The sequence below is a fragment of the Pipistrellus kuhlii genome, unplaced genomic scaffold, assembly GCF_014108245.1.
Source record: "Pipistrellus kuhlii isolate mPipKuh1 unplaced genomic scaffold, mPipKuh1.p scaffold_m20_p_13, whole genome shotgun sequence".
NCBI lineage: Eukaryota > Metazoa > Chordata > Mammalia > Chiroptera > Vespertilionidae > Pipistrellus > Pipistrellus kuhlii.
Window position 1 is genome coordinate 46,535,712 of NW_023425438.1, and position 23,376 is coordinate 46,559,087.

The 23,376-nt window shown below is 46.7% G+C and overlaps 1 protein-coding gene across 9 annotated transcripts; it reads left to right on the top strand.

The window, feature by feature from the left end:
• The first annotated feature begins 1,659 nt into the window (after positions 1–1,659).
• ELMOD3 (ELMO domain containing 3) lies at positions 1,660–20,961 on the top strand. Of its 9 annotated transcripts, none has more exons than XM_036435871.1 (12): positions 1,660–1,945; positions 2,673–2,814; positions 5,602–5,679; positions 6,389–6,457; positions 9,629–9,698; positions 10,560–10,645; positions 12,153–12,276; positions 12,526–12,648; positions 15,985–16,203; positions 19,231–19,307; positions 19,589–19,716; positions 20,035–20,961. In XM_036435871.1, exons 2-12 carry the CDS (start codon positions 2,731–2,733, stop codon positions 20,318–20,320), a joined length of 1,344 nt encoding a protein of 447 aa, XP_036291764.1. In that variant the 5' UTR covers positions 1,660–1,945; positions 2,673–2,730; the 3' UTR covers positions 20,321–20,961. The 9 variants fall into 9 exon arrangements, with proteins under 9 accessions (XP_036291764.1, XP_036291766.1, XP_045436908.1 ...); XM_036435873.1 differs by having other exon boundaries at positions 15,985–16,115; positions 20,118–20,961; XM_045580952.1 differs by having other exon boundaries at positions 6,389–6,455; positions 9,630–9,698; positions 15,985–16,115.
• Positions 20,962–23,376: the final 2,415 nt, after the last annotated feature.

Consider the following 23,376-nt stretch of genomic DNA (forward strand, 5'->3'; position numbering starts at 1 on the left):
CCAAGGCTGGCAGGTGTATGAGTGTTTTGTCAGACGCTGTCATGAGGGTCAAGGAGGAGGGGGAAAAGGGAAGCAGATGCTGAGACCCAGGAGGACGTAGAGGGAGCTGGTTCCTGAGTTGCCATGAGTAAGGAACGCTATCCTCTCTAAAGCACAGTGAGCCAGATGCCCAGCCCAAGAGCCAGGAGGTATCCCTGCTCCTTGGGTAGGAATCAGTGTGTCCTACCCCAACGAAGAGTCCTTTTTGTTACTGGCAGCCAGTTCTTAGGGAATCCAAATTATATTCCCACAGTGAGGCTGACCTAGAGATGAGGCCCTTCTTAGACACTCGAGTCTGTGAAGTATGATGGTCAGTTGTGTGTGGGCCATCTGTCCATTATGATTTGGCTTTTTGATTTATTTTTTTTAATAATTAAAGAGGAAGATGATATGAAGCTTGAATCAAAGGCAGTTTTTGTTTTGTTTTTTGGTATGTATTTATTTTAGAGAGGGAGAGAGAGAGAAACATCCATTGGCTGCCTCCTGCATGCTCACTACTGAGGATCAAGCCAGCAACCCCGGGCATGTGCCTTAACTGGGAATCGAACTGGCAAATTCTTGGAGCATGGGATGATGCTCAGCTGAGTCACATCAGCCAGGGCTGACCTGGCTTTTTGTTGTGATGTATCCCGTTCTCCTGTGATGGAAGTATGGGCCTCTCCCTCTCTCTTCTGAAGATAGATGTGGAATGAAAGGCTGAGTTAGCCAAACTGGCTAAGCAGCTGCAACATGTGCAATATTAGTGACAACTGAAGAAGGCTAACATTGTGTTGCATTTTAAATTTCTACCATCATAGGAACCAGGTCTAATAAGCCCCTAGACCCAAGCCTGAGCACTTCAGCTAAGACTACCCCTCAAGATGCCACCCATTAGCCTCACCTCTTTGATAAACTTCCCTAGATTAACTCCACTGTCAGAAACAGAACCCCACCACTGGCAGTGGTACTGCTACCTTCTGGATACTGAGAACCCAGCCCGTAGACTCCTGCAGGGTCCCCTTCTTTCCATCCAGTGGTATGGGTAGTAAGAGGTAGGCCTTTGACTAAGGCAGCTTATTAAGAATAAATTTACAGCCCAGCTGGATAAGCTCAATGGTTGAGCATGAACCTATGAGCCAGGAGGTCTCGGTTTGATTTCCAATCACAGCACATACCAGAGTTGTGGACTCGATCCCCAGTGTGTGGCATGCAGGAGGCAGCAATCAATGATTTTTTTCTCATCATTGATGTGTTTTTAAAAAAATATATTTTATTGATTTTGTACTGAGAGGAAGGGAGATAGTTAGAAACATCGATGAGAGAGAGTCATCGATCAGCTGCCTCTTGCACACCCCCTACCGCAACCAAGGCACATGCCCTTGACCAGAATTGAACCAAGGACCCTTCAGACCCCAAGCCGACGCTCTATCCATTGAGCCAAACCGGTTTCGGCATTATTGATATTTCTATCTCTCTGCCTCTGAAATAAAAAATATCTATTTAAAAAATAAAAATATTTTAACATTTTAAAAAGAACAAATTAACAGATTTTTTAAAGTCAGTTTTTCTCAGCAGAAGCATAACTGAATGATGAAACCAGTTTTCTTTTATTTTCTTTCTTTCTTTTTTTTTTTTTTACAGGGCTGAGGCTTCAAAGACCTCAGGGACTTCTTTCAGTACTCACAGAAACCCACACCCTGGTGATGGCACAAAGGGACTGTTTTCTTGCTCTAAGTCTGAATGACTGCCAAAAAGCAAGGCAAAGGTGGAGCAGTTGGATTTCTGGCTCTCCCCATAGCTTCTAATCGCAGACCTTAATAAACTCCTTTCTGAGCCCACAGACAAAGCTCACTTGAACAAATGATTCTGAGTCATGAATGAAAAATCTTGCTCTTTCCATAATGAAGAAGAATTAAGAGATGGACAGGTAAGCAAGCACTTCTGTTTTGGGGGGAAAGTTTTGGTGTGGGGTATATCATTAACAGTAATAAAAACATCAAGCGAATGTGGAACTTTATGTTTAGGAAAAACCCTCATTATAGTTCTCTTTGTTCTATTAGAAGAAGCTTCTATTCACCTCTGGGTCAGTTGCCTTTCTGAGAGCTTATTTTCTTAGTGGGTTGTGGGATTTGAGTTTGGGTTGCTTGGTAGAATGAGAATTTCAGTGAGGAATCTTTCTAGACATTTGTATTTCATTGATTTGTATTTCATTGATTCGGCCTGATTATCCTCAGACTCTTGGTTCAATGTGACCTATCTCTGTGCAATTTTATCTTTCCCACTACCTTGCCTAGAAATGTTTTCTTCTTAGAGAGAGAAATGGAGAAAGAGATCGAGATTGATTTCTTGTTCCACTTATTTATGCACTCATTGGTTGATTCTTGTATGTGCTCTGACAAAAAAATGTATTCCTAAGTGGAGCATGTGGGATATAGTGGTAGGAACTACGACAAAGCCTTTTTGCTTTGGGGGTTGCCTTCACTGAATTAAGACAGGTGAGCTGTATTTCCAAAGGGAAGTCTTTGGACACTGGAGGGGACTGAACTGGAGAGGGAAAGGAAGGATGAAATGAGCCCTAAGTACACAGACCCCTGCAGGGAGTTGTTCAGCATGGTGAATCACCAAGTATTTTTGATAACATATTTTGTGCCTAGTACTATGTGAATGAGCATGGGAGATATAAAAGAAGTATATTAGTAAGAGACGGTCCTTATGCTCAAAGCAGCAGATTCTGAATGGGGAGATAGGCCTTGGCAGAGAAACCTATGGTGCATATATAACGGCTTTAGACTTAAGGTAAGTGAGATACCATTGTAGCCCCAGTTGTGTAAGGCAGGCCATCTTTAGGAGGTTTTGAAGGGAACTGAGGACACAGAGAAGTTGGAGGTAGGTGTGTATTCTAGAGGAAAATCACATGACCCTAGAAATAGAAGTGAGAGTAATTGCAATAGTGTGTTCATTGGATTGAAGTGGGAAATACTAGTACTTAGGCATCATGAGGCCAGTTTTGGAGGAGTTGGCCCAGTTCTGGTTTGTTAGGAGGTTCATTCTCATCTCCCAGGGATAAAAAAAATCAAAGCTGGCCAAAACCGGTTTGGCTCAGTCGATAGAGCGTCAGCCTGCGGACTGGAAGGTCCCAGGTTCGATTACGGTCAGTGGCATGTACCTTGGTTGCGGGCACATCCCCAGTGGGGGGCGTGCAGGAGGCAGCTGGTCAATGATTCTCTCTCATTGATGTTTCTGGCTCTGTCCCTCTCTCTTCCTCTCTGTAAAAAATCAATAAAAAATATATATATATTTTTTAAATCAAAGCTGATTTTAAGGAGTATTAGCAAAAATATGTAGAAGGGATTAGAGTAATGGGATAATCTAGGATTGGAGGGCTTTGACTTCAGCAATGATTCCTTTATTAATTATTTTCTTTTCATTATATTTTTATTTATTCTACAGAAAATAATACATTCACATAATTCAAATTTCAAAACATACAGAGTATGTGCTATGAACAAATTGCCTCCTAGCCCCAGCTGATTTGGCTCAGTGAATAGAGTGTCAGCCTGTGAACTGAAGGGTCCCGAGTTCAATTCCAGTCAAGGGCACATATCGGTTGTGGCTTGATCCCTGGCCCTGGTCAGGGCACATATTCAAGAAGCAACCATTTAACGTTTCTCTCTCACATTGATGTTTCTCTCTGTCTCTCCCCCTCTTTTCCACTAAAAAAATCAATGGAAAAATATCCTTGGGTAAGGATTAATAACTGCAACAACAACAACAAAAAATTGCCACCCTAGCTGGTTTGGCTCAGTGGATAGAACATTAGCCTGTGAACTGGAAGGTCCTGGGTTCGATTCCAGTCAAGGGCACATGCCCAGGTTGTGGGCTTGATTCCCAAGAATGTATGCAGGAGGCAGCTGATCAATGATTCTCTCTCATCATTGATGTTTCTGTCTCTTTCTCCCTCTCCCTTCTTCTCTGAAATCAATTAAAAATATATATATATATATATATTTTAAAAATTGCCTTCTACCTTTGTCCCATGGCCACCAGTTTTAAAAAATATATATTTTATTGATTTTTTTTTTTTTTTTTACAGAGAGGGATAGATAATTAGAAACATCGATGAGAGAGAATCATCTCTCAGCTGCCTCCTGCACACCCCGTACTGGGGATGTGCCCTCAACCAAGGTACATGCCCTTGACCGGAACTGAGCTTGGGACCTTTCAGTCCACAGGCCGAGGCTCTATGCACTGAGCCAAACTGGTTTTGGCCCATGGCCACCAGTTTTTCTGTTGAAGGCAAACTTAGTACCACTTCTGGAAATAGTCTCTGTAGACAAGCAGATATGATTATGTATTATTTTTAAATATAAATAGTAAAATTGTCTATAATCTACCCTTTGCTTTTTCACTTAATATGTCATGAAGATTGTCCCATATTGTCCATAAAGCAGTTTTTTTTTCTTTTTCTAAATATATTTTTATTGATTTTATACAGAGAGGAAGGGAGGGAGATAGAGAGTTAGAAACATCGATGAGAGAGAGTCATCGATCAGCTGCCTCTTGCACACCCCCTACTGGGGATATGCCCGCAACCAAGGTACATGCCCTTGACCGGAATCGAACCCGGGTCCCTTCAGTCCCCAAGCCGACGCTCTATCCATTGAGCCAAACCGGTCCCAGCCATAAAGCACTTTCTTTTTCTTCTTTATGTGTATAATAGGCTCTCATTTAGTGAATATGCTTTAATTTATTTACTTAGTTCATTAGTGAACATTTTTTTACCCTTTTACTATTATAAACAGTGCTACAATGAATGACACCATAAGCATTTTATTTTGCACATGGATGAGTATCTCTGTTAGATGAATCCTATAATGCAATTGCAGGTCCAGAATGTATTATACAAAGAATGTATAATTTTGTCAGGTATTGTCAAGCTATAGAAGTGGTAACAATTTATTCTCTAGTATTTGGTGTTTGATAATACACTAGGTGAAAAAGTGTTTCAGAGTAGTTTTATTTTAGATTTCTCTTATCCTGGTTAAGATAGAGCATCTTTTCATATGTTTAAGAACTATTTGTGTTTCTTTTTACATAAAATAGCCATATCTATGCCTGTTTTTCTACTGGTTTGGGTAATTTTTTCTTACTGGTTTTGGAACTAATTTTTAATATATTAGGTAAATTAGTGCTATATGGGTGGTATGAGTTGCAAAAAGTTTGTCAGGTTTGTTTTTTAAGCTCTCATAGGGGAAAGGTTTGGCTGAGCAGAAAGGCCAAAAGTGAGGGAACTGCCTCACTGAACTTCGCTTACTCAGAGACCTTTAAACAGAGCCAGGAAATCTGTGTAAGATTTCTGAGATAACATTAACTCAGCTTTTTGCAGGTTTTCTTAACATTAGATTAAACAGAAGCTTTCCCTTATAGTATTTCTTGTAGTTAACTTCTTAGGAGTTCAGCCATTTGTGTGTGTGTGTGTGTGTGTGTGTGTGTGTGTGTGGTACTGGGGAAAGGAGTGACATTTAAGCTGTCATCTTTGGGGCTGACATGTGCCTGGGAGAGTGACTTTGGTTTGTCTTTCAGGTCAAAAGTGTGCCTGCTGGGAACTCTCCACCAAAGGACAAGGACAGCAGTGCTCTTCTGGCTTTCAGAGGAATTCCTGTACATATTGCACACACTTTAGTACTTCCCGCCAATACAAGTTTTTGTTGCATGCTATTAGGTGGTGCCAGGAACCCATGACACAAGATGGCATATACCAGTGGTCGGCAAACTGTGGCTTGCGAGCCACATGCGGCTCTTTGGCCTCTTGAGTGTGGCTCTTCTACAAAATACCATAGGCAGGCATGCATGTACAGTGCGATTGAAACTTTGTCGCCCATGTGCAGAAGTCGGTTTTCAGCTCTCAAAAGGAATTTAAATCGTACGGTTGACATTTGGCACTGTTGACTAATGAGTTTGCTGACCAATGGCATAGACCCTGCCCTTCAGGAGCTCATACTGAGGAGAAGGGGTGTGGGGCACAAACAAACAAAAAAACAGCGTCTGTCTAGTAAGATAATTGCTCTAGTGAAGCAAAATATAAAGTGCAATGGGAATACCAAAGGCACATGCAGCCTCATTGAGTTGTGTGGATTTTGATTGTTTACTATGCATGGAAGGCTTACACGTCCCCACATCACTTAACTTCTATATCAGAGTTGGAGTTTTCCAGGTGCCTCTCTTTAAAATTGGCTTTAATCAACCCATCAAAGTAGATTAGATCCTTCTGGCCCAAAGTTTCAGGGATATTCAGTACAATGGGTGGGGCATGTTTGTGTGGTTGGGGGGACATGGATCTACCCTTACACTAAAGATCACTGCCCTGCAGATATCGGAGTTGAAGAACCACGGCCTTCTCCGAGCCCTGACCGCAGACGCTAATGGATGGGCTCCAGGTAATAAGTCCTTTTCAGGGCCCTTGGAGCCTGGGTGGCCCAAGTCAGAGCTGCCCATGGATCTGCTTTTCATCATTTGAATTTCTCAGTACTTGTCCTACAGAATTTTGCAGATTTATCATTATTTAAGGAAAATTAGAATCAACACTGGAGGAGTCACAAGATCTGAGTTATAATCTAGCCCTACTAGCCCTGCTAGTGACTGATTATGTGCCTTTGGGCAAATAATATAATCTCTGTGTCTACAGTAGAGATAGTAAAACCTTCTTTATCCTCAAAAGGATATTATGATAATGAAATAAGACAGTATATGCAAAAGGGCTTTGAAAAAAAATCCTATTTTATCTGCTTTATATGGTTCTTTCCTATATTACTGGGTGGGCAAAAGCAGGTTTACTGTTGTTCATATGGAAAATAATACAGTAATCCATATATCAATATAAGTTCCTAATATGCAAATTGTCCCCTTGTGAGTTCGACCAGGAGACCAGGAGTTCGACTGTTCACTATGACATGTGCTGACCACCAGGGAGCAGTGTGGAACAAAGATAGGCCCTGGCCCGAAGCCAAGGAAGGGAGGCCCTGGCTGGCCAGCAGGCCCCCATCAGCCCTGATTGTGGGCCAGGCCTAAGGACTCTACCTGTGCATGAATTTTGTGCACCAGGCCTCTAGTCTATATACATAAAGGCCTAAGCCACCAGTCCACTGGCTGGTAGCTATGATGCACACTGGCCACCAGAGGGCAGACATTCAACACAGGAGTGGAAAACACAGGCATGGAAACATGGAACAAACTGATGAATCTTGGAGGGAAGAGGGCGGGAAGAGATTAACCAAAGATCTTATATACATACTAGAGGCCCTTGGCCTGGCCTGTGTGCACCTTCTTGCAATCTGGGACCCCTCGAGGGATGTTGGAGAGCTGATTTTGGCCTGATCCCTGCAGGCCAGACTGAGGGGCCCCACTGGTGCATGAATCCATGCACCAGGCTTCTAACCTTTTGCACTCCGCTGTCCCCTCTCAGGGGACATCGGAATTCTAGCATATCACTCGGATGTCCCTTCTCAGGGAACATTGCAGTTTATTAGTGATTACAGGGAATTGAGTTATTTCATCGCAACTTTTTGAGACAGGCGTCAAACCACTTATTACTGTCAAACATGCACTAATCAGCCTGCAATGCATATTGGGGAGTGTTTCAAAACTTATCATACTGTACAAAATTATAAACAATAAAATATTGTGTGTTTTTTGCAAATATACATTCCTCTATGTCACCCAATTCATATAAGTCCAATATCATTATAATACGTTACTTGGTTCCAAAATTATACTAAATAATACGAGGGTCTGTAAATGCATGTGTCCACCGCAAAGTAGCGTCGAGAGTAGCTGGTAGCCAATGTCCAGAATGGTTCGGAGTGCAAATGGCTAATTGATAAATATTAATACAAATATAAACTTTGTTTTGCTTACTTACAATTATAAACCTGCTTTTGCCCCACACTGTTTTTGTTGTTGTTGTTGTTAATCCTCACCAGAGGATATGTTTTCCAATGATTTTTAGAGTGGAAGGGAGGGAGAAAGGGAGAGAGACATAGATGTGCAAGAGTCACACTAATTTGCAACCTAGGTATGTGCCCTTGACTGGTAATTGAACCTGTAACCATTTGGTGCATAGGCTGGTGCCCTAACCATTGAGCACACCATCCAGGGTGAAGGGGGGGTTTTGTTTTTTACCATCATGGTAGATCGAGTATTCTATATTCTGTTGAAGTTATCCAGCTTGGAAGCCCTGAGGTTCTGTGTCTGCTGCCCCACCCAGAGTTTGGGGCTGATAAGATTGAGTTTCCCAGAGTTCCATACATTCAGGACCCAGGACCCATCTGATCTGCCACCACTCTTCACTGCCCTGCTTGGCCCAAGCCCACCACTGTGTCCATGATACTAGCTAACATATGTTAAGCACTTACCTTTGGGCCACATATTCCCCGAAGAGGTCGAAGAGTTACATCGACCGCATAGTAGTCCACGAGAGGTTACCGATGGTTAAGTAACTGGCCCAAAGAACAGCTAATAAATGGAGATGAACTGTTCACCAGCAATAGGCTCTAGAGCAAGCATGTCAAACTCAAAGGCTAACATGGGCTAAATAAATGAGGCATGCGGCCCGTGGGTCACGAATTTGACGTGCTTGCTCTAGACTCTGTGCTTTCTGCAACCATCCGCTACTGCTTCCCAGCCACTCTTCCTCATTATCCACTGGTGTTTTGAGTTGTTGGTAGAATTTTATTTAATTTGCAAGTATACTTTCAAAATAGTTTATTGTCACATGAGGTCCTCAGCCATGAGTTCAAGGCAGAGAGGAACTGTCCTAAACTGCTTTTACCACTGAGGCTGGAGGGATCTCAGTTTTTGGTATTTAACTGAAGTCTCTTCATCCTTTCCACTATTTATTGATGTCCTCCATAGCAAATGGGAAAAACCAATGACAGGACACGCCACTGGCAATTTGGGCCAGAGAGTGACAGCTGTGGTTTGGAGAAAAGGGCCATGTAGTAGCTATAGAGAGCCTATCATGCTGTTGTTGTTTTTTCTTCTACTTCCCCCCTCTTATCGTGCTTTATTCATTCATCAAATATTGAGCACGTGTCATGTGTCAGGCACTGTCCTAGGTTCTGGAGAGCCTCACCCTCATGTAGCTCCCAGTGCAGTGGGAGAAAGTTCACAAGACTGATAAGGCATCCAGGTGAGGGTGGTAATCAAAATTAACTGAAGGATGAGAAGGAGTTACACCAGAAGGGATTTCAGTTGACGGGCTTGCTGACTATCATCAGAGGGAGAGCAGTCTGTGCCACAGCACTGGAGATGGGAAGTATGGAGAACCTTTAGGTAGCCTTTATGTCTGACATAGAGTTAGAGAGGTAAAAGGGTCCAGATTGTGAGTACTGAGATGCTATGCTAAAGAGTTGAGTTTTACCTTGAGAATTATGGAGGATCCCTGGAGGGTCTTGACTAGGGAGCCAGGGTGGGACATCAGATCTGCCTTTCTGGAAGCTCACTCCGGCAGCCTCATGACGAGGGTACCTGAGGGCAGCAAGACCCAAGGCTGAGGGCTGACGGTGAGGCAGACTGCCCCGAGCTCAGAGGGTCTCCTTTTCTCACTGTTGCAGTTGTGAGCCCAGAGGTGCTCAGAGCCCAGGAAGAATGGGAAGCCGTGCAGAACATCCAGCCGGATACAGGTAACTGCAAGAATGACAACCTGCTGCTGGTCAAGGCACTGTCCACACATGAGGCTAATGTTTCTGTGACTCTGAGATTAGGAGACAGTTCCTGAATGGTCTTATTTTGGCTGTATGAAATAGAATAAAAACTCTTTCCAAATCTAACAATGACTTTCTGGAAGAAATGGGAATGAATGCCATGGGGAAAGGGCTGCCATCTACCCAACCCTGAGAGAATTCAGGGAGGACCGTGGCATGGTCAGCTTCTGTAGAGGGATGAGGTTAGCAGAAGGACGGAGGCGGGCAGCCAGGGCCCCTGCATAAGGCTGAGCAGGTTGTTCACTATACAAGGAAATCCCTGGAGTTGGGGGCTGAAGCCATCTGCTGGAAGGTTCTGAGCTTCGTAAAAAATTCTCACATCTCTTTCTGAGAGCTACAGGAAAGAACTAGGACCATATGGGAGAGATGTTATTGTTAACTTACAAGTTAATTCCCTATGGACAGGAACGCAGGATAGAGAGAGGGCCATTCATATATAGGGTGTGAGAAGGGGCAAAGTAGGAATTAGGAAATACCCCTGAGCAAAACTGTGGCACACTCTTTAGTGTGTACCTACTCCACTAGTGACACCCCCTCACAGATGAGTGGAATTTAGGGAGCCCCTGAGGGGCAGATCCTTCCCTACTCACAGCATAGATCGGCTTGCAAGCCTCTGACCAGCCTGATCTGAAAGGGTAGTTGATCCAGCAGCTTTGGGTGTCTGGTGTTTACAGCTGGAATCTGAGCTTAGAGGTGACAACTGGAACACCTCAGTGAATGCCTGCTGACACTGACTACTGTTACAAATCCTGGGTTTCTGCCTCTTCCCTTTTGCCACAGGGAGCCAGACAGACCAGCCCGCACAGCTGATCTCCTTCAGTGAGGCCCTGCAGCATTTCCAGACCATCGACCTCTCCTCCTTCAAGGTATGACATAGGGAGCTTTGGGATCTCCACTTCTTCCCAGGAGCCAGGTTTCTATCCCACCAGGACAGGGCCCTGGGCAAGCAGATGGAAGCTTCCAGTTGAGGGTCCTGTCTCACCTAGAAAAATCTTGGGATACAGGTTTGTGGCTGCCAAAGACCCTTGTTGCATGTAGGACTCCCGTGGCCTTTCTGGGTCTGTGCCCAGAGCTCTGGTGGCCCTGTCATACCGAGGTCCATGAGCTGCTCCCTGCTCTTCCCTGGTAATGATGCGGAGGTCTGGAATCAAATACTCGGTAGTTCCTTGAGGGAGCAAGGCAGCCTGTCCAGAGCTGAGTAATTAATGGCTAATGTAGGAAAATGCCCCATTCTCTAAAGGTATTAGAAGCTATCAGGGAATTTAAAAAATATGTAGGATTGGGAAAAGAAAGAGTCCTATATAATAAAAGGCTAATATGCAAATCGACCAGATGGTGGAACTACCAGTCACTATGATGCACACTGACCACCAGGGGGCAGACACTCAATGCAGGAGCTGCCCCCCTGGTGGTCAGTGCGCTCCCACAGGGGGAGCGCTGCTCGGCCAGAAGCCAGGCTTACAATTGGCGAGCACAGCGGCAGTGGTAGGAGCCTCTCCTGCCTCTGGAGCAGTGCTAAGGGGTCCTGGACTGCGAGAGGATGCAGGCCAGGCTGAGGGACACCCCCTCCCCCTCCAGTGCACAAACTTTCATGCACCGAGCCTCTAGTATTGAGAATAAAAGCTGGCGAGCTTTCTGGGGCATCTTGAGTGACCAGTAGTAAGTTTAGAGGAATGTGATTTCAGATCTTGTACCTAAAACCTGGCTCGAGAGAGGCTGAGAAGATAGGAATCAGGTTGCCAGAAGCTACCCAGATCAGTTTGTTTTAAGTCCCTGGCAGCAGCCCTGAGCAATGAGAAGCCAGCATGGCCTGGTTTAGGAAGTGCTGGTAGTGGTGGTAGCAGAAGGCTCTAGCTCCCCTCAGAGGTACCCAGCTCCAAAAAAGTCTCCACTCTACTCCTGTCCCCACTGGCTGTCTCATCCTAGAATTTGAGAGTGGTGCTAGACTTTATAAATTACGTCCTTTATGGAGAGAGACAGGCAAATATACAAAGGCTATGCAGAAGCAGCCCTGCTAGGAAACCTGGTCTGGTGTTTGTGAGACCACATGAGGGAGTCCCCTCAGCCAGCTTCCTTGACAGTCGATGGAATAGCTAGTTCTGGAAGAGCCCGAAGGACCAAATGTACACAACTGACTGATATGCTTGGGGACATCTCTGTTTACAAAGAACTTAAGAGCTGGGAGAGCCTGTCTCCAGAGATTCTTCAGATGCTTCACAGCGTCTGCCCGCTTTTTCCCTGGCCCAGAGACCAGCCACTTAATGGGAGAACTATGTCTTTCTGAAAGAATAGTCCCTGTGCTTAGCCTAAGGACAAGTTCATTAAAGTAGGTGAACCCAGCATGCTACCCATTACCTGCAACTTTCTCCCCAGAAAAGGATCCAGCCAACGATTCGAAGGACTGGGCTTGCTGCCCTCCGGCACTGCCTCTTCGGGCCTCCAAAGCTCCACCAGGGCCTCCGTGAAGAAAGGGACCTGGTCCTGACCATTGCTCAGTGTGAGTGCACTGGCGCTGCCACAGAGCAGGTGCTGCCGATGAGGTCAGGCAGAGAGCACTGTTTGCCCACCCTGTTCCTAAGCCTCACCCAAGGGTCTTGCATTTTCCGTGTTGATGTGGGGAGCAGGGGCTGAGAGTGAAAGTCTAGGAGAACAGGGTGTCTTGAGTACAGTCTGGATCTATCTTGAGAAGCACTTAGTCTTCCCTTGAAGGGCAAGCCAACTGAAACATGGATGTGTTTTGGGACAGGTGGCCTGGATAGCCAAGACCCAACACATGGCCGAGTCCTCAAGACCATCTATAAGAAGCTGACCGGCTCCAAGTTTGACTGTGCCCTCCACGGAGATCACTGGGAAGATCTGGGCTTTCAGGGTAAGAGAGAGGAATGGTTCATCTTCTCTTCTTGGACCCCTGATTCCGGGACTAGAGTGAGAGCCCAGCACCATGCGAAGGGATAGCAGGGAAAGCCTTCCAGGAAGAGGGGAGAGCAAATTCAAGGGCCCTGACATGACGCTTGCTCGCCTCGGTTAGAGAAACAGCGTGGCTGACGTGAGAGGAGAGTGGCAGGAGAAACGTTGACTGTTGTCAAACACTTACTCTGAGGTGGAAACTGCTGGAGTGATAGGGTTTGGAATCTGGTTTTCTCTTTTTCCTCTTTTCCATTAATATTGATGAAAAGTTTGCTTTATTTTTGAGTGAAACAAAATTATTTCACCTGCTTTTGGATTATGCTACTTTTTTCAAAATCATACCAAATTAACTTGTATAGAATAGGAAAATATCTTAATTTTAAAAAGAAACTTTATATACCCATGATTAATTGACAGTCTGTTGGTATTGACAACCTGTTTAAGTCCCTTTATCCTTCCTCATGTATAATTAATATGTCCTCTATATACTCTGAAAATCATGTGTGTTTGATTTTTGTTTCAACCATTAAACAACTTAAGAAATCTCAAGAGGAGAGGCAAAATCCATTGTATTTACTTTTCCATTGTTCTTTCTTCCTTTCTGATATCCCATGATTCTTTTTATAATTTCCTTTCTGTTTTAAAACATCTTTTAGGAATTTTCTTATGTAGGTCTACTGGTGATAAATCTGAGAATGACTTGATTTTCCCTTTATTTCTGAAGGGTAATTTTCCTACATATAGAATTCCCTGTTGACTGTTCTTTTCAGCACTTGATAAATGTGCTGCTGCCTTTTGGGCTTCATGGTTTCTGGTAAGAAAGCTGCTATCATTTTTATTTTTTTACATTTTTATTAATTTCAGAGAGGAAGGGAGAGAGAGAGAGAGAGAGAGAGAGAGAGAGAGAGAGAGAAACAATGAGAGAATCATCGATCAGTTGCCTTTTGCAAGTCCCACACTAGGATTGAGCCCTCAACCTGGGCATGTGCCTTGACTGAGAATTGAACCATGACCTTATGGTTCATAGGTTGATGCTTAATCAATGAGCCACACTGGGCATTAAAATATATAATATATTTTTATTGATTTCAGAGAGGAAGGGAGAGAGAAACATAAATGATGACAGAAAATCATTAATTGGCTGCCTCCTGCACACCCTCTACTGGGGGAGATTAAGCCCACAACCCAGGAATGTGCCTTTGGCCGGAATTGAACCTGGTACCCTTTAGTCTGCAGGCCAATCCTCTATCCACTGACTCAAACCTGCTAGGGCACTGCTGTCATTTTTAAAAATAAGCTTTTATTGATTTCAGAGAAAGGAAGGGAGAGGGAGAGGGAGAGGGAGAGGGAGAGGGAAGGAGAGAGAAAGAGAGAGAGAGAGAGAGAGAGAGAGAGAGAGAGAGAGAGAGAGAGAGAGAGAGAGAGAGAGAGAGAAACATCAATGATGAGAGAGTCATCGATTGGCTACCTCCTTCATGCCTCCTACTGGGGACTGAGCTTACAACCCGGGCATGTGCCCTAATCAGGAATTGAACCATGACCTCCTAGTTCAATTCACTAAGCAACACTGGCCAACAAGCTACTGTCATTTGAATTATTTCTCCCTGATAGTTAAAGGGTTGTTTTTCTCTCTTTATGTTTCCAATATTTTTATTTTTTGTCTTTAGTTTGCAGTGTTTTGATTATGATGTGTCTTGGTGTGAATATCTTTCACTTTATTCCATTTGGGGTTTAATCAGCTTCTTGGATCTTTTGCCAAATTTGATAAATATTCACCCATTATTGCTTTTGAGTATTTTTTTTTTACAAAAAAGTACTCCACACTTTCTCCTCTCCTGTGGAACTCTGATGGCACAAATGCCAGGTCTTTTGTTATTGCACCACAGGTCCCACGGGCTCTGTCTATAGTTCATGGATCTCTGGAGTGCTCCTCATTTTGTTTTGTTTTCCCCCCTCATTGTTCAGATTGGGTAATTTAAATTGTCACTGATTCTTTTCCTGTTATAGCTATTCTGCTGTTGAGCCCATCCAATGAGTTTTTAATTTTATATTTACTGAGATTTTCATTTCTTTTCTAAGTGTATTAGTAATTGCTTATCAAAGGCATTATCAAAGGTTTAGTAGCTATAACAACATAAGTCGAGGAGTTCTGTCATTCAGGTCTCACTGGCGTAAGGTCAAGGTGGCAGTAGAGCTGCATTTTTAAAAATATATATTTTACTGATTTTTTACAGAGTGGAAGGGAGGAGGATAGAGTTAGAAACATCGATCAGCTGCCTCCTGCACCCCCCTCCGCAAACTGGGGATGTGCCCACAATCAAGGTACATGCCCTTGATTGGAATTGAACCTGGGACCCTTCATTCCACAGGCTGAGGCTCTACCCACTGAGCTAAACCAGTTAGGGCCGAGCTGCATTTTTTTTTTAAATAAATTTTATTCTTTTAGTTTTTTATTTTATTGTATATCGTCCAGTGAGAATTTCCTTGTCTTTTTTACCATCTAGAGGCTGCCTGCATTCCTCCTCCTCCATAGCATCTCTCTGAGCCCCATTCTATTCGCACATCTTTTTCTGACTGTTTCTGCCTCCCTCTTTCACTTTTTACATTGGGCCCTTCCAGATAATCCTGGGTAATTTTTTTATCTGCTAATTAGCAACCTTAATTCTACCTGCACTCTTAATTCCCCCTTGGCCTGCAACATTACAGACACATAGGTTATGGGGATTAGGACAGGGACAATTTTGGAGGGGCCATTATTCTGCCTACAGCAGCAGCTTAAACACCTTTTTCTGGTGTTGCTGTCTACTTATTGCCTTTTCTCATCCAAATTGTGATTTTCCTTTGTGTAACAAGTGATTTTTTTTTATTGTGTCCTGAACATTTTGGGTATAGTGTAATTCGACTCTGGATCTTCTTTAAGTCTTCTATTTTAGCAGGCCTCCTCTTATACTGAGCCAATGGCTGGGGGGGGCTGTGACCTCATTACTGTCAGATTCGGAGGGAACCAGTTGGCCTCCACTAGTACTACTGGCTGGGAAGGGCAGGGACACCTCATTATTATTCCCATATGGCTCTACTTCACTTCCAGTGCCGCCAGAGGGAAGGGGCTCCTTAGCACCAGGAAAGGGTGAAGTCCCACTTCTCTGACTGTCCTGGTAAGGGATGTCCTGTCACAGTCAGTCCGGGAAGTCTAGGTTCTCCACTTGGCCTATAACTAAGTCATTGACGCTCCCGGGAGCAGGCATTTCATTAAGTATTGCTCTCATCACCCTCAATTCCTTCCTGGTTTCTGCTATAGGAGCAAATCCAGCCACAGACCTGAGAGGAGCAGGCTTCCTTGCCCTCCTGCATCTGCTGTACCTGGTGATGGACTCAAAGACCTTGCTGATGGCCCAGGAGATTTTCCGCCTGTCTCATCACCACATCCAGGTGGGGCTCTGGTGGGAAGCCAGCAGAGGGGGCTGTGGAGCTAGGACCTGGGCTCAGGGCTCTTTGAGCAGCCAGGTGGGCCTCCCAGGTAAATCTTTCTCATTGCTGAGGGCTCTTAGGACAACTGGGAGAAACCAGGATTGGTCTTCCCCTGACAGTGCTGGAGTCAGCTCTAGCACTCATTAGCACGAGTGTCAAGCATTGCCTCTATTCCCCAGGGCCTCAATTTCCTCATCTGTAGAATGGAAACCATGGAGACTCCAGCTGGGTAGTTGGAAAAATTAAAGGAGATAATGTATAATACAAAAGCACTAGGCAACTCACCACCCCCCTGGGAAATCCCTGAGTCTGAAGGAAAAGAGTCCACCTTGTGTGCCCAGAGAAGGTTTGCCTCTGGGTCAGGAGTTACTGACGGGCCAGAAGTGGCTTTTGTAGCCCTGTCTCTGTCCAGGTCTTCTCTCTGGGGTTGGGTTTGATGGTTTTCCCAGTTAGCAAAAGGTGGTAGGTATTCCTTCCATTTTATTTTATTTTATTTTATTATTATTTTTAATATATTTTAATTGATTTTTTTTTACAAAGAAGAAGGGAGAGGGATAGAGAGTCAGAAACATCGATGAGAAACATTCATCAGCTGCCTCCTGCACACCTCCCACTGGGGATGTGCCCACAATCAACGTACATGCCCTTGACCGGAATAGAACCTAGGACTCTCAGTCCGCAGGCTGACGCTCTATCCACTGAGCCAAACCAGGTAGGGCTATTCCTTCCATTTTAGAAATGAATTTGATCTGTTCTTGCCATGTATCCCCCAGATTTGTGGGACCTGGAACTCATTCACTAAACAAATATTTATTGAGCACCTCCTGTGCTAGTTATTTTTCTTGATCTTGAGATACATCAGTGAGCAAAACAATTCCAGCAGAGAAGACAAGTAAGCATTATATATACACTAATGATGGGATTGTTAGAAAGTGATGCATGTGCTAAGGAAAAAGCACAGGTGGGCTAAGGTTTGGAGAATGTGGGGAGGGGTTACAGTATTTTATGGATGGCCAAAGTATCTCCCATGAGAGGCAAGACTTAAACCAAGCCTGGAAGGGGTGAGGGTGTTAGCCAAGCTGGTTTTTGGGGGAAGAGCATTCCACACAGAGGGAGCAGGTGCAGCACAGGTCCTGAGGAGAGTGTCTGGCATGTGAAGAATAGCAGGGAAGCTGGCTGGAGCGGAAGGAAGAAGGGAAGGAAGGAGGAAAGGAGGTTAGAGGTTAATAGGGACCAGATGGCGCAGTTCCTGGTAGGTATGATAAGGGCTTTTGATTTTGCTCTGAGCAAAATGAGGGTTTTCAGCAGCTTGGAATACATGATCCAACTGGAAAGGTTTAAATGGATCCCACAGCTGCCCAGTGGAGGATAGTCTAGAGCAGCAATTTTTAAGTGACATGCCGCAAGAATTTTTAAAACAATACCTATTTAGTCAGGGTTTTTATTGGGGGCTGGCTGTGCAGGCCCCATCTGTAGCACACACCAGAATTCCAGAGTCACAGAGGGAAAGCAGGTGTTTAACGTAAACCATATTATTTACACAGTGAGTCATCCTGAGGGACTGGCAGGCGTCACTCACAACCCAAGTGCCCAGATGCCAGTCAAGAGCTAACCTTGTATGCAAGCCTTTCAAGGATAGCAGTCTCAGGCCGCTGCGTTAACTCAAAGTGCATTTCCCCTTTTTTTTTTTTTTTTTTCAATATATTTTATTGATTTTTTTATAGAGAGGAAAGGAGAGAGATAGAGAGCTAGAAACGTCGATGAGAGAGAAACATCAACCAGCTGCTTCTTGCACACCCCCTACCAGGGATGTGCCCGCAACCAATGTACATGCCCTTGACCGGAATCGAACCTGGGACCTTTCAGTCTGCAGACTGATGCTCTACCACTGAGCCAAACCAGTTTCGGCTGCATTTCCCTTTTTATTTTGAGAGATAGGAAAGCTATCTCAACGTTTGGGCGGCTTTACAAGGACACACAGCTAGCAGATGGCCAGGCCAACATCTGGAACCCAGGCGTCACGGAAGACCCTGAGAAAAGCTGGGAGGGGCCAGGAAACCACTGACAGGTCAGGCGGTGATGTCCACCAAAACCTACATCTGCACTGTCCACCACAGCAGCCAAGCACGTGTCACTGTGAGCACTTGGAGTCATGCTAGGATGAGCTAAAGAATTGTAGCATTTTACATTTTATTTAATTTAAATTTATATTTTAAAAGGTGTATGTGGTTAGTTGCTACCATACTGGACAGCACAGTATATCATAATGTAGTGAGTCTCCTTCTTGGGGAAGTAGACGGGATAGACTGGGACTCTTGGTCTGTCCTCAGTGGATGCCCTTGTGTACATTCAACAATGAAAACTAACGTGACATTTGTAAATCCCCTGCAAAATGTTTTTCATTTGCTTTCACGTGTGTGTGTGTGTGTGTGTGTGTGTGTGTGTGTGTGTTTTGGTTATTAAACAGGAAGGAATTTGCTCCTCTAAAAATAAAGCTTTGAGGTGGACCCTGCAGGGCATCCTGAGGCCCACCCTGGTGAGTGCTGGTGGGACTCCATGCTGCCTCTCGGGAGTGCTCAGGCCTCTGCTCCTGAGAGATGGGGTGTCCAGCAAGTCAAGGCTGACCTTCTACGTACTTGCACCTTCTCTGTCTGATTTTGGAGGAAGCTCTATGAGCAAATAACCAAAAGCCTATGGAAGGGAAGGAGAGACTTTAAGAACCTATATAGTTAGTTAGGTACCTGGACCTCACTCTCTCATATCCATCCTAACCCCAGGGGGTGATGGGTAGGTGTGGTGAAGGCCAACAAGGGCTCATGGGTTGGGATGTTGAGAAGCCGGAGAACTCTCCCAGGGGTTATGCAAACCAGCTTTGGAGTGAATTAATTCAGTTGGAATCCTTTCACCAAAGCTTCCGTTTCCTCATCTGTGAGATGAGATCATTGTGAAAATCCGTAGCATCATTGCTGCCTCTGGGCCAGGCTGCCTCTGGGCCCTGTAGACCAGGCTGGTTGTGGAAGAGGGAAACCCAGAAGGCGAGACCTGGGTTGGCACTGACCTGCCACTTCCATTCCAGCAATTCCCCTTCTGTTTGATGTCTGTGAACATCACCCGCATCGCAATCCAGGCCTTAAGAGAGGAGTGTCTCTCCAGGTGAGTCCTCCCACTGCTCATTCCCCCTGCCCCCGTGACCCCACCAGCTGATTAGGACCCAGCAGAGCCTGGTTCCCTCCCTCCTGCCTCATTCTCCCCAGCTTCCTTCCTCACCTGCTGGCTTCTGGGGGCAGTAGGCAACGTCCTTGTGCACCAGACCCACCTGCCAGCCCATCTCACCTGAGCTCAGATGTGAAGGCTGCCTGGGGAAGGGCTCTCGGGAGGGCAGTGGGGAAGGGCACCCAGGTGCCAGCCTTTGTCCGCCACCGCCCTTCCTGCAGGGAGTGCAATCGGCAGCAGAAGGTGATCCCAGTGGTGAACAGCTTCTATGCTGCCACTTTCCTCCACCTCGCCCACATCTGGAAGACACAGCAGAAGACCATCGCCGACTCGGGCTTTGTCCTCAAAGGTGTGCTCTTCTGGGGAGGCCTCGCTATTCCATGGCGACCCGGGGTGGTGACCAGACTGGGTTTGACTGCAGTTCCCTTCCAGCCCACCCTCTGGAGCCTTCTCGCTCTCCCTTGTCTGCCTCGCCTCCTCCCTTTCTGCCCTTATACCTGTGGTGATATTTTCTGAATCAAAAGCTGGGTCCGACAGTGGACTGACTATTCAGTCGCAGTTGTCCTGGGCAAGGTAGAGTGTGTGGTCCCTGTGGATCCTGTGGTCCCTTGATCTCCCTCCATGGTGAGCTCCCCATCTTAGAGGCCTCTTTCACCTCTCTCCATGGGACCCAGGCTGGGGTACTCCGAGAGCCCTGGACTGTGCATCCAAAGCCCCCGCAAGCCTTTTGTTCCCAATGCTCTGTTCCAGACTTGGAAGTGTTGGCCAAGAAGAGCCCACGGCGGCTGCTCAAGACCCTGGAGATCTACTTGGCTGGAGTGTCGAAGGGACAGACCTCCTTGCTGGGAGCACAGAAGTGCTGTGGGGCAGCAGCCCCTCACTCCAAGGACCTCACTTTCACAGGCGTGTGTGACCTGCCACCACACTCATCCGAAGGCATGTGGCCGGTCTGACCGCCGAGGCAAACCATGTCAGGGACACCTGGCTGGGCCACGCCCCTTCCCGTCTCAGCAGAAGGGACGTGGAAGCTCCCAGGCCTGGTTGGGGGAGCCAAGGACCTCCTCCTCATGAGACACAGGGCCAGTCAGACTTGACACACCCCCTACAGATGTGCCTCCTTTGCTGTCATCTGAGTTGGGCTCCAGGTCTCGATGAGTGAATGGATTGTGAGGTGGGAGAGCCCCATTGGGATGTTCCACACGCCCCCAGGTGGGGCTTTGAGACCCCTGGTGGCCATAGGACAGGGACCAGACAGAGATATAGATTGGTTAGAATATGAAGGGCAGCAGCCAACAGGGGGCAGCATGAACCAGAGCAAGACGCCCGAGGCCACAGCTGGGCCCGCCTTCCTCTCCTCCATCCCCCAGGCCAGTATAAGAACCCCTGGGGGCTTCTGGCCTTGCATTTGCCCCATCTCCTCTCCTCCCTGGGGTTCATGGTGCAGAACAGGGCCTTTGGCCGAGTCTCCATTGCTGCCCATCCTCACTGCCTGCCGGCAGGGCTTCCCCAGGAGGCTGTGCGGTGCCCATCTCAGGCGGTTTTGTAGCCTGGTTGGGAGAAGATCAGCAGTTACTGAATAAAAAAAATTGTTCTGAGATAAGGTTTCCACGTGTTTCCTCCAAGATAAGCCTTATTTATGCCTTCCCCAATCCCTGCGAGAGCCAGACCCTCCTCCGGGGGAAGGCCCTGGTCAGGGCTCCCAGAGAGGGCGCTGTGCCCTCACCAAACCACTGAGTTCACGTGACGGCCACCCTGCACTTGCAGGTCCAGAGACCCTTACACTCCAACCAGTGGGCGAGGTGAAATGGCTGTTGTTAAGACTGGCTGGTGTGCCGTGGCCAGTTGGGTTCACTGTATAGAGTAGGGGTGTCGAACTCAATCAGAGAAGGGGCCAAAATCTAAAATCCAGCCTAAATCGCGGGCCGAATGGTTTACTGAACAGTCATAAACTGTCATTGTGATGGAAACACAGCGGAGTGCAGTGATGACAGCGTGGTGCGGGCCACATTGCAAGGCCTGGCGGGACGGATTTGGCCCGCGGGCCTTGTGTTTGACACATGTGGTATAGAGCATTGGCCCATGGACTGAAGGGTCCGAGTTCGATTCCGGTCAAGGGCACGTATCTGGGTTGCAGGCTGAATCCCCGGCCTGATTGGGTACATGTAGGAGGCAACCAATTGATGTGTCTCTCACATCAATGTTTCCCTGTCTCTCCCCCTCCCACTCTCTCTAAAAATCAGTGGAAAAATTTCCTTAGGTGAGAAAAAAAAAAAAAAGGACTGGTATGAAGTGCCCACACTGGTTTTTTCCTGCACAATTTGTTTCTGGGGAAGCTGGCTGTTCCTTCACTCACCAAACAGCCTCCAGGCCAGGGTACCCTGACCTGGGCGGGGGCCTCACTACACTGCTCTCCTGTCCTCTGCCCTCCCTCAGGTAAAGCGTGGAAGACCCTGTCCAGCCCCTGCAGGCCTCTCCAAGGCTGGCCCTCTGGAGGTGGGGGCATCACAGGGGTGGGGCTGACACATGGCCACGCCAGGGGGGAAGGGACTTGTCAGTCAGCAGGATGCCTGGTGGGGCTGGCAACGGGCCCTGCAGTGTGCCGTGTCCTCTTTGCCCAGCCTGAACTAATCCGACCTCCAGTCGGGGCTTAGCTGACCAGCAGAGATGCAGGGAGATTGGTGGGTTGGAGTGCAGAAAGGCCGCAGCCCAGCCTCCACTTCGGTGTCAGGTTCAGTGCTTCCTTCCTGCAGATTCCTTCCACCTGCTCTGAGACCAGCTTCTCAGCAGACCTGACACTCAGCCCGAGCACTGCCAGGGCCGGCCACACGGGCCTGTCGCTGGAGGGGAGGCCAGGGCCTCGCAGGAGCCCTCTTCCCACTCCCTCCCTGTCCAGCGCTCTGCTCTCCAGACAGCAGACCGCTCACAGCTTCACAGCAGTAACAGTCCAGGGATCGGGTTCTGCTGAGGCCTTTTGGGTGGGCAGGGGAGGGGGAAGGGCGTTAGTCTCTAAAAACTCTGAAGAAGTTGCAAAGCCCTGGCCAGTCTGGCTCAGTGGAAAGTGTTGGCCTGCAGATGGAAGGGTCCCAGGTTCGCTTCTGGTCAAGGGCATGTACCTCAGTTTCAGACTCCTTCCTGGCCCGGGCCCTGGTCAGGGCTTGTGCAGGGGGCAACCAGTCAATGTGTTTCTCTCACATTGATATTTTTCTCTGTCCTTCCCTCTCTCTTTCACTCTCTCTAAAATAGAATCAATAAAAAATATTCTTGGGTGAAGATTAAAATTAAATAAAAATTTTAAAAAATGAAAAAGTAGATGCAAAAATCTTAATCTGTATTTTTGGGCAGGAAAAAGCCTGCCTAGGCCTTTCATGGGAGACTTAAAATGTTTCACACCCCTAAAGACGTCAGAACTACAGGTTTGGTGCAGCCCCTAACTCCTTTTAAAAATCATCCCTGAAGCTTCCAGTCAAGATAGCCGAGTCGTGCTCTTTAAAAAACTTTCCCCTGGCCGAAACCGGTTTGGCTCAGTGGTAGAGCATCGGTCTGCAGACTGAAGGGTCCCGGGTTCGATTCCGGTCAAGGGCATGTACATTGGTTGCGGGCACATCCCCAGTAGGGGGTGTACAGGAAGCAGCTGGTCGATGTTTCTCTCTCGTTGACATTTCTAGCTCTCTATCTCTCTCCCTTCCTCCTCTCTGTAAAATACCAATAAAAAATTTAAAAACTTTCCCCTGGTCCATGCTCTGTGTGGGCTGTCAGGTGGAGGACTGCGCAGAGAAAGGTGGCTATCCAGGGAGCCGATTTTTTATGCCTCTTGGCACAAAATCAACAAGATGAACTTGATTAGAACTTCTCTTTAGAATGGAAAGAGCAAGCATGTCAGCGCAGAAGCCACATAGCCCCAAGGGCCCAGGGGTGAGCTGGGTCAGCACAGATGGGCCGGCCAGGCCTCGCACTCTGGTCTAAACTCACACAGCCTGCCTGCTGTCGTCCCCCTGGGTCCTGCGCTCAG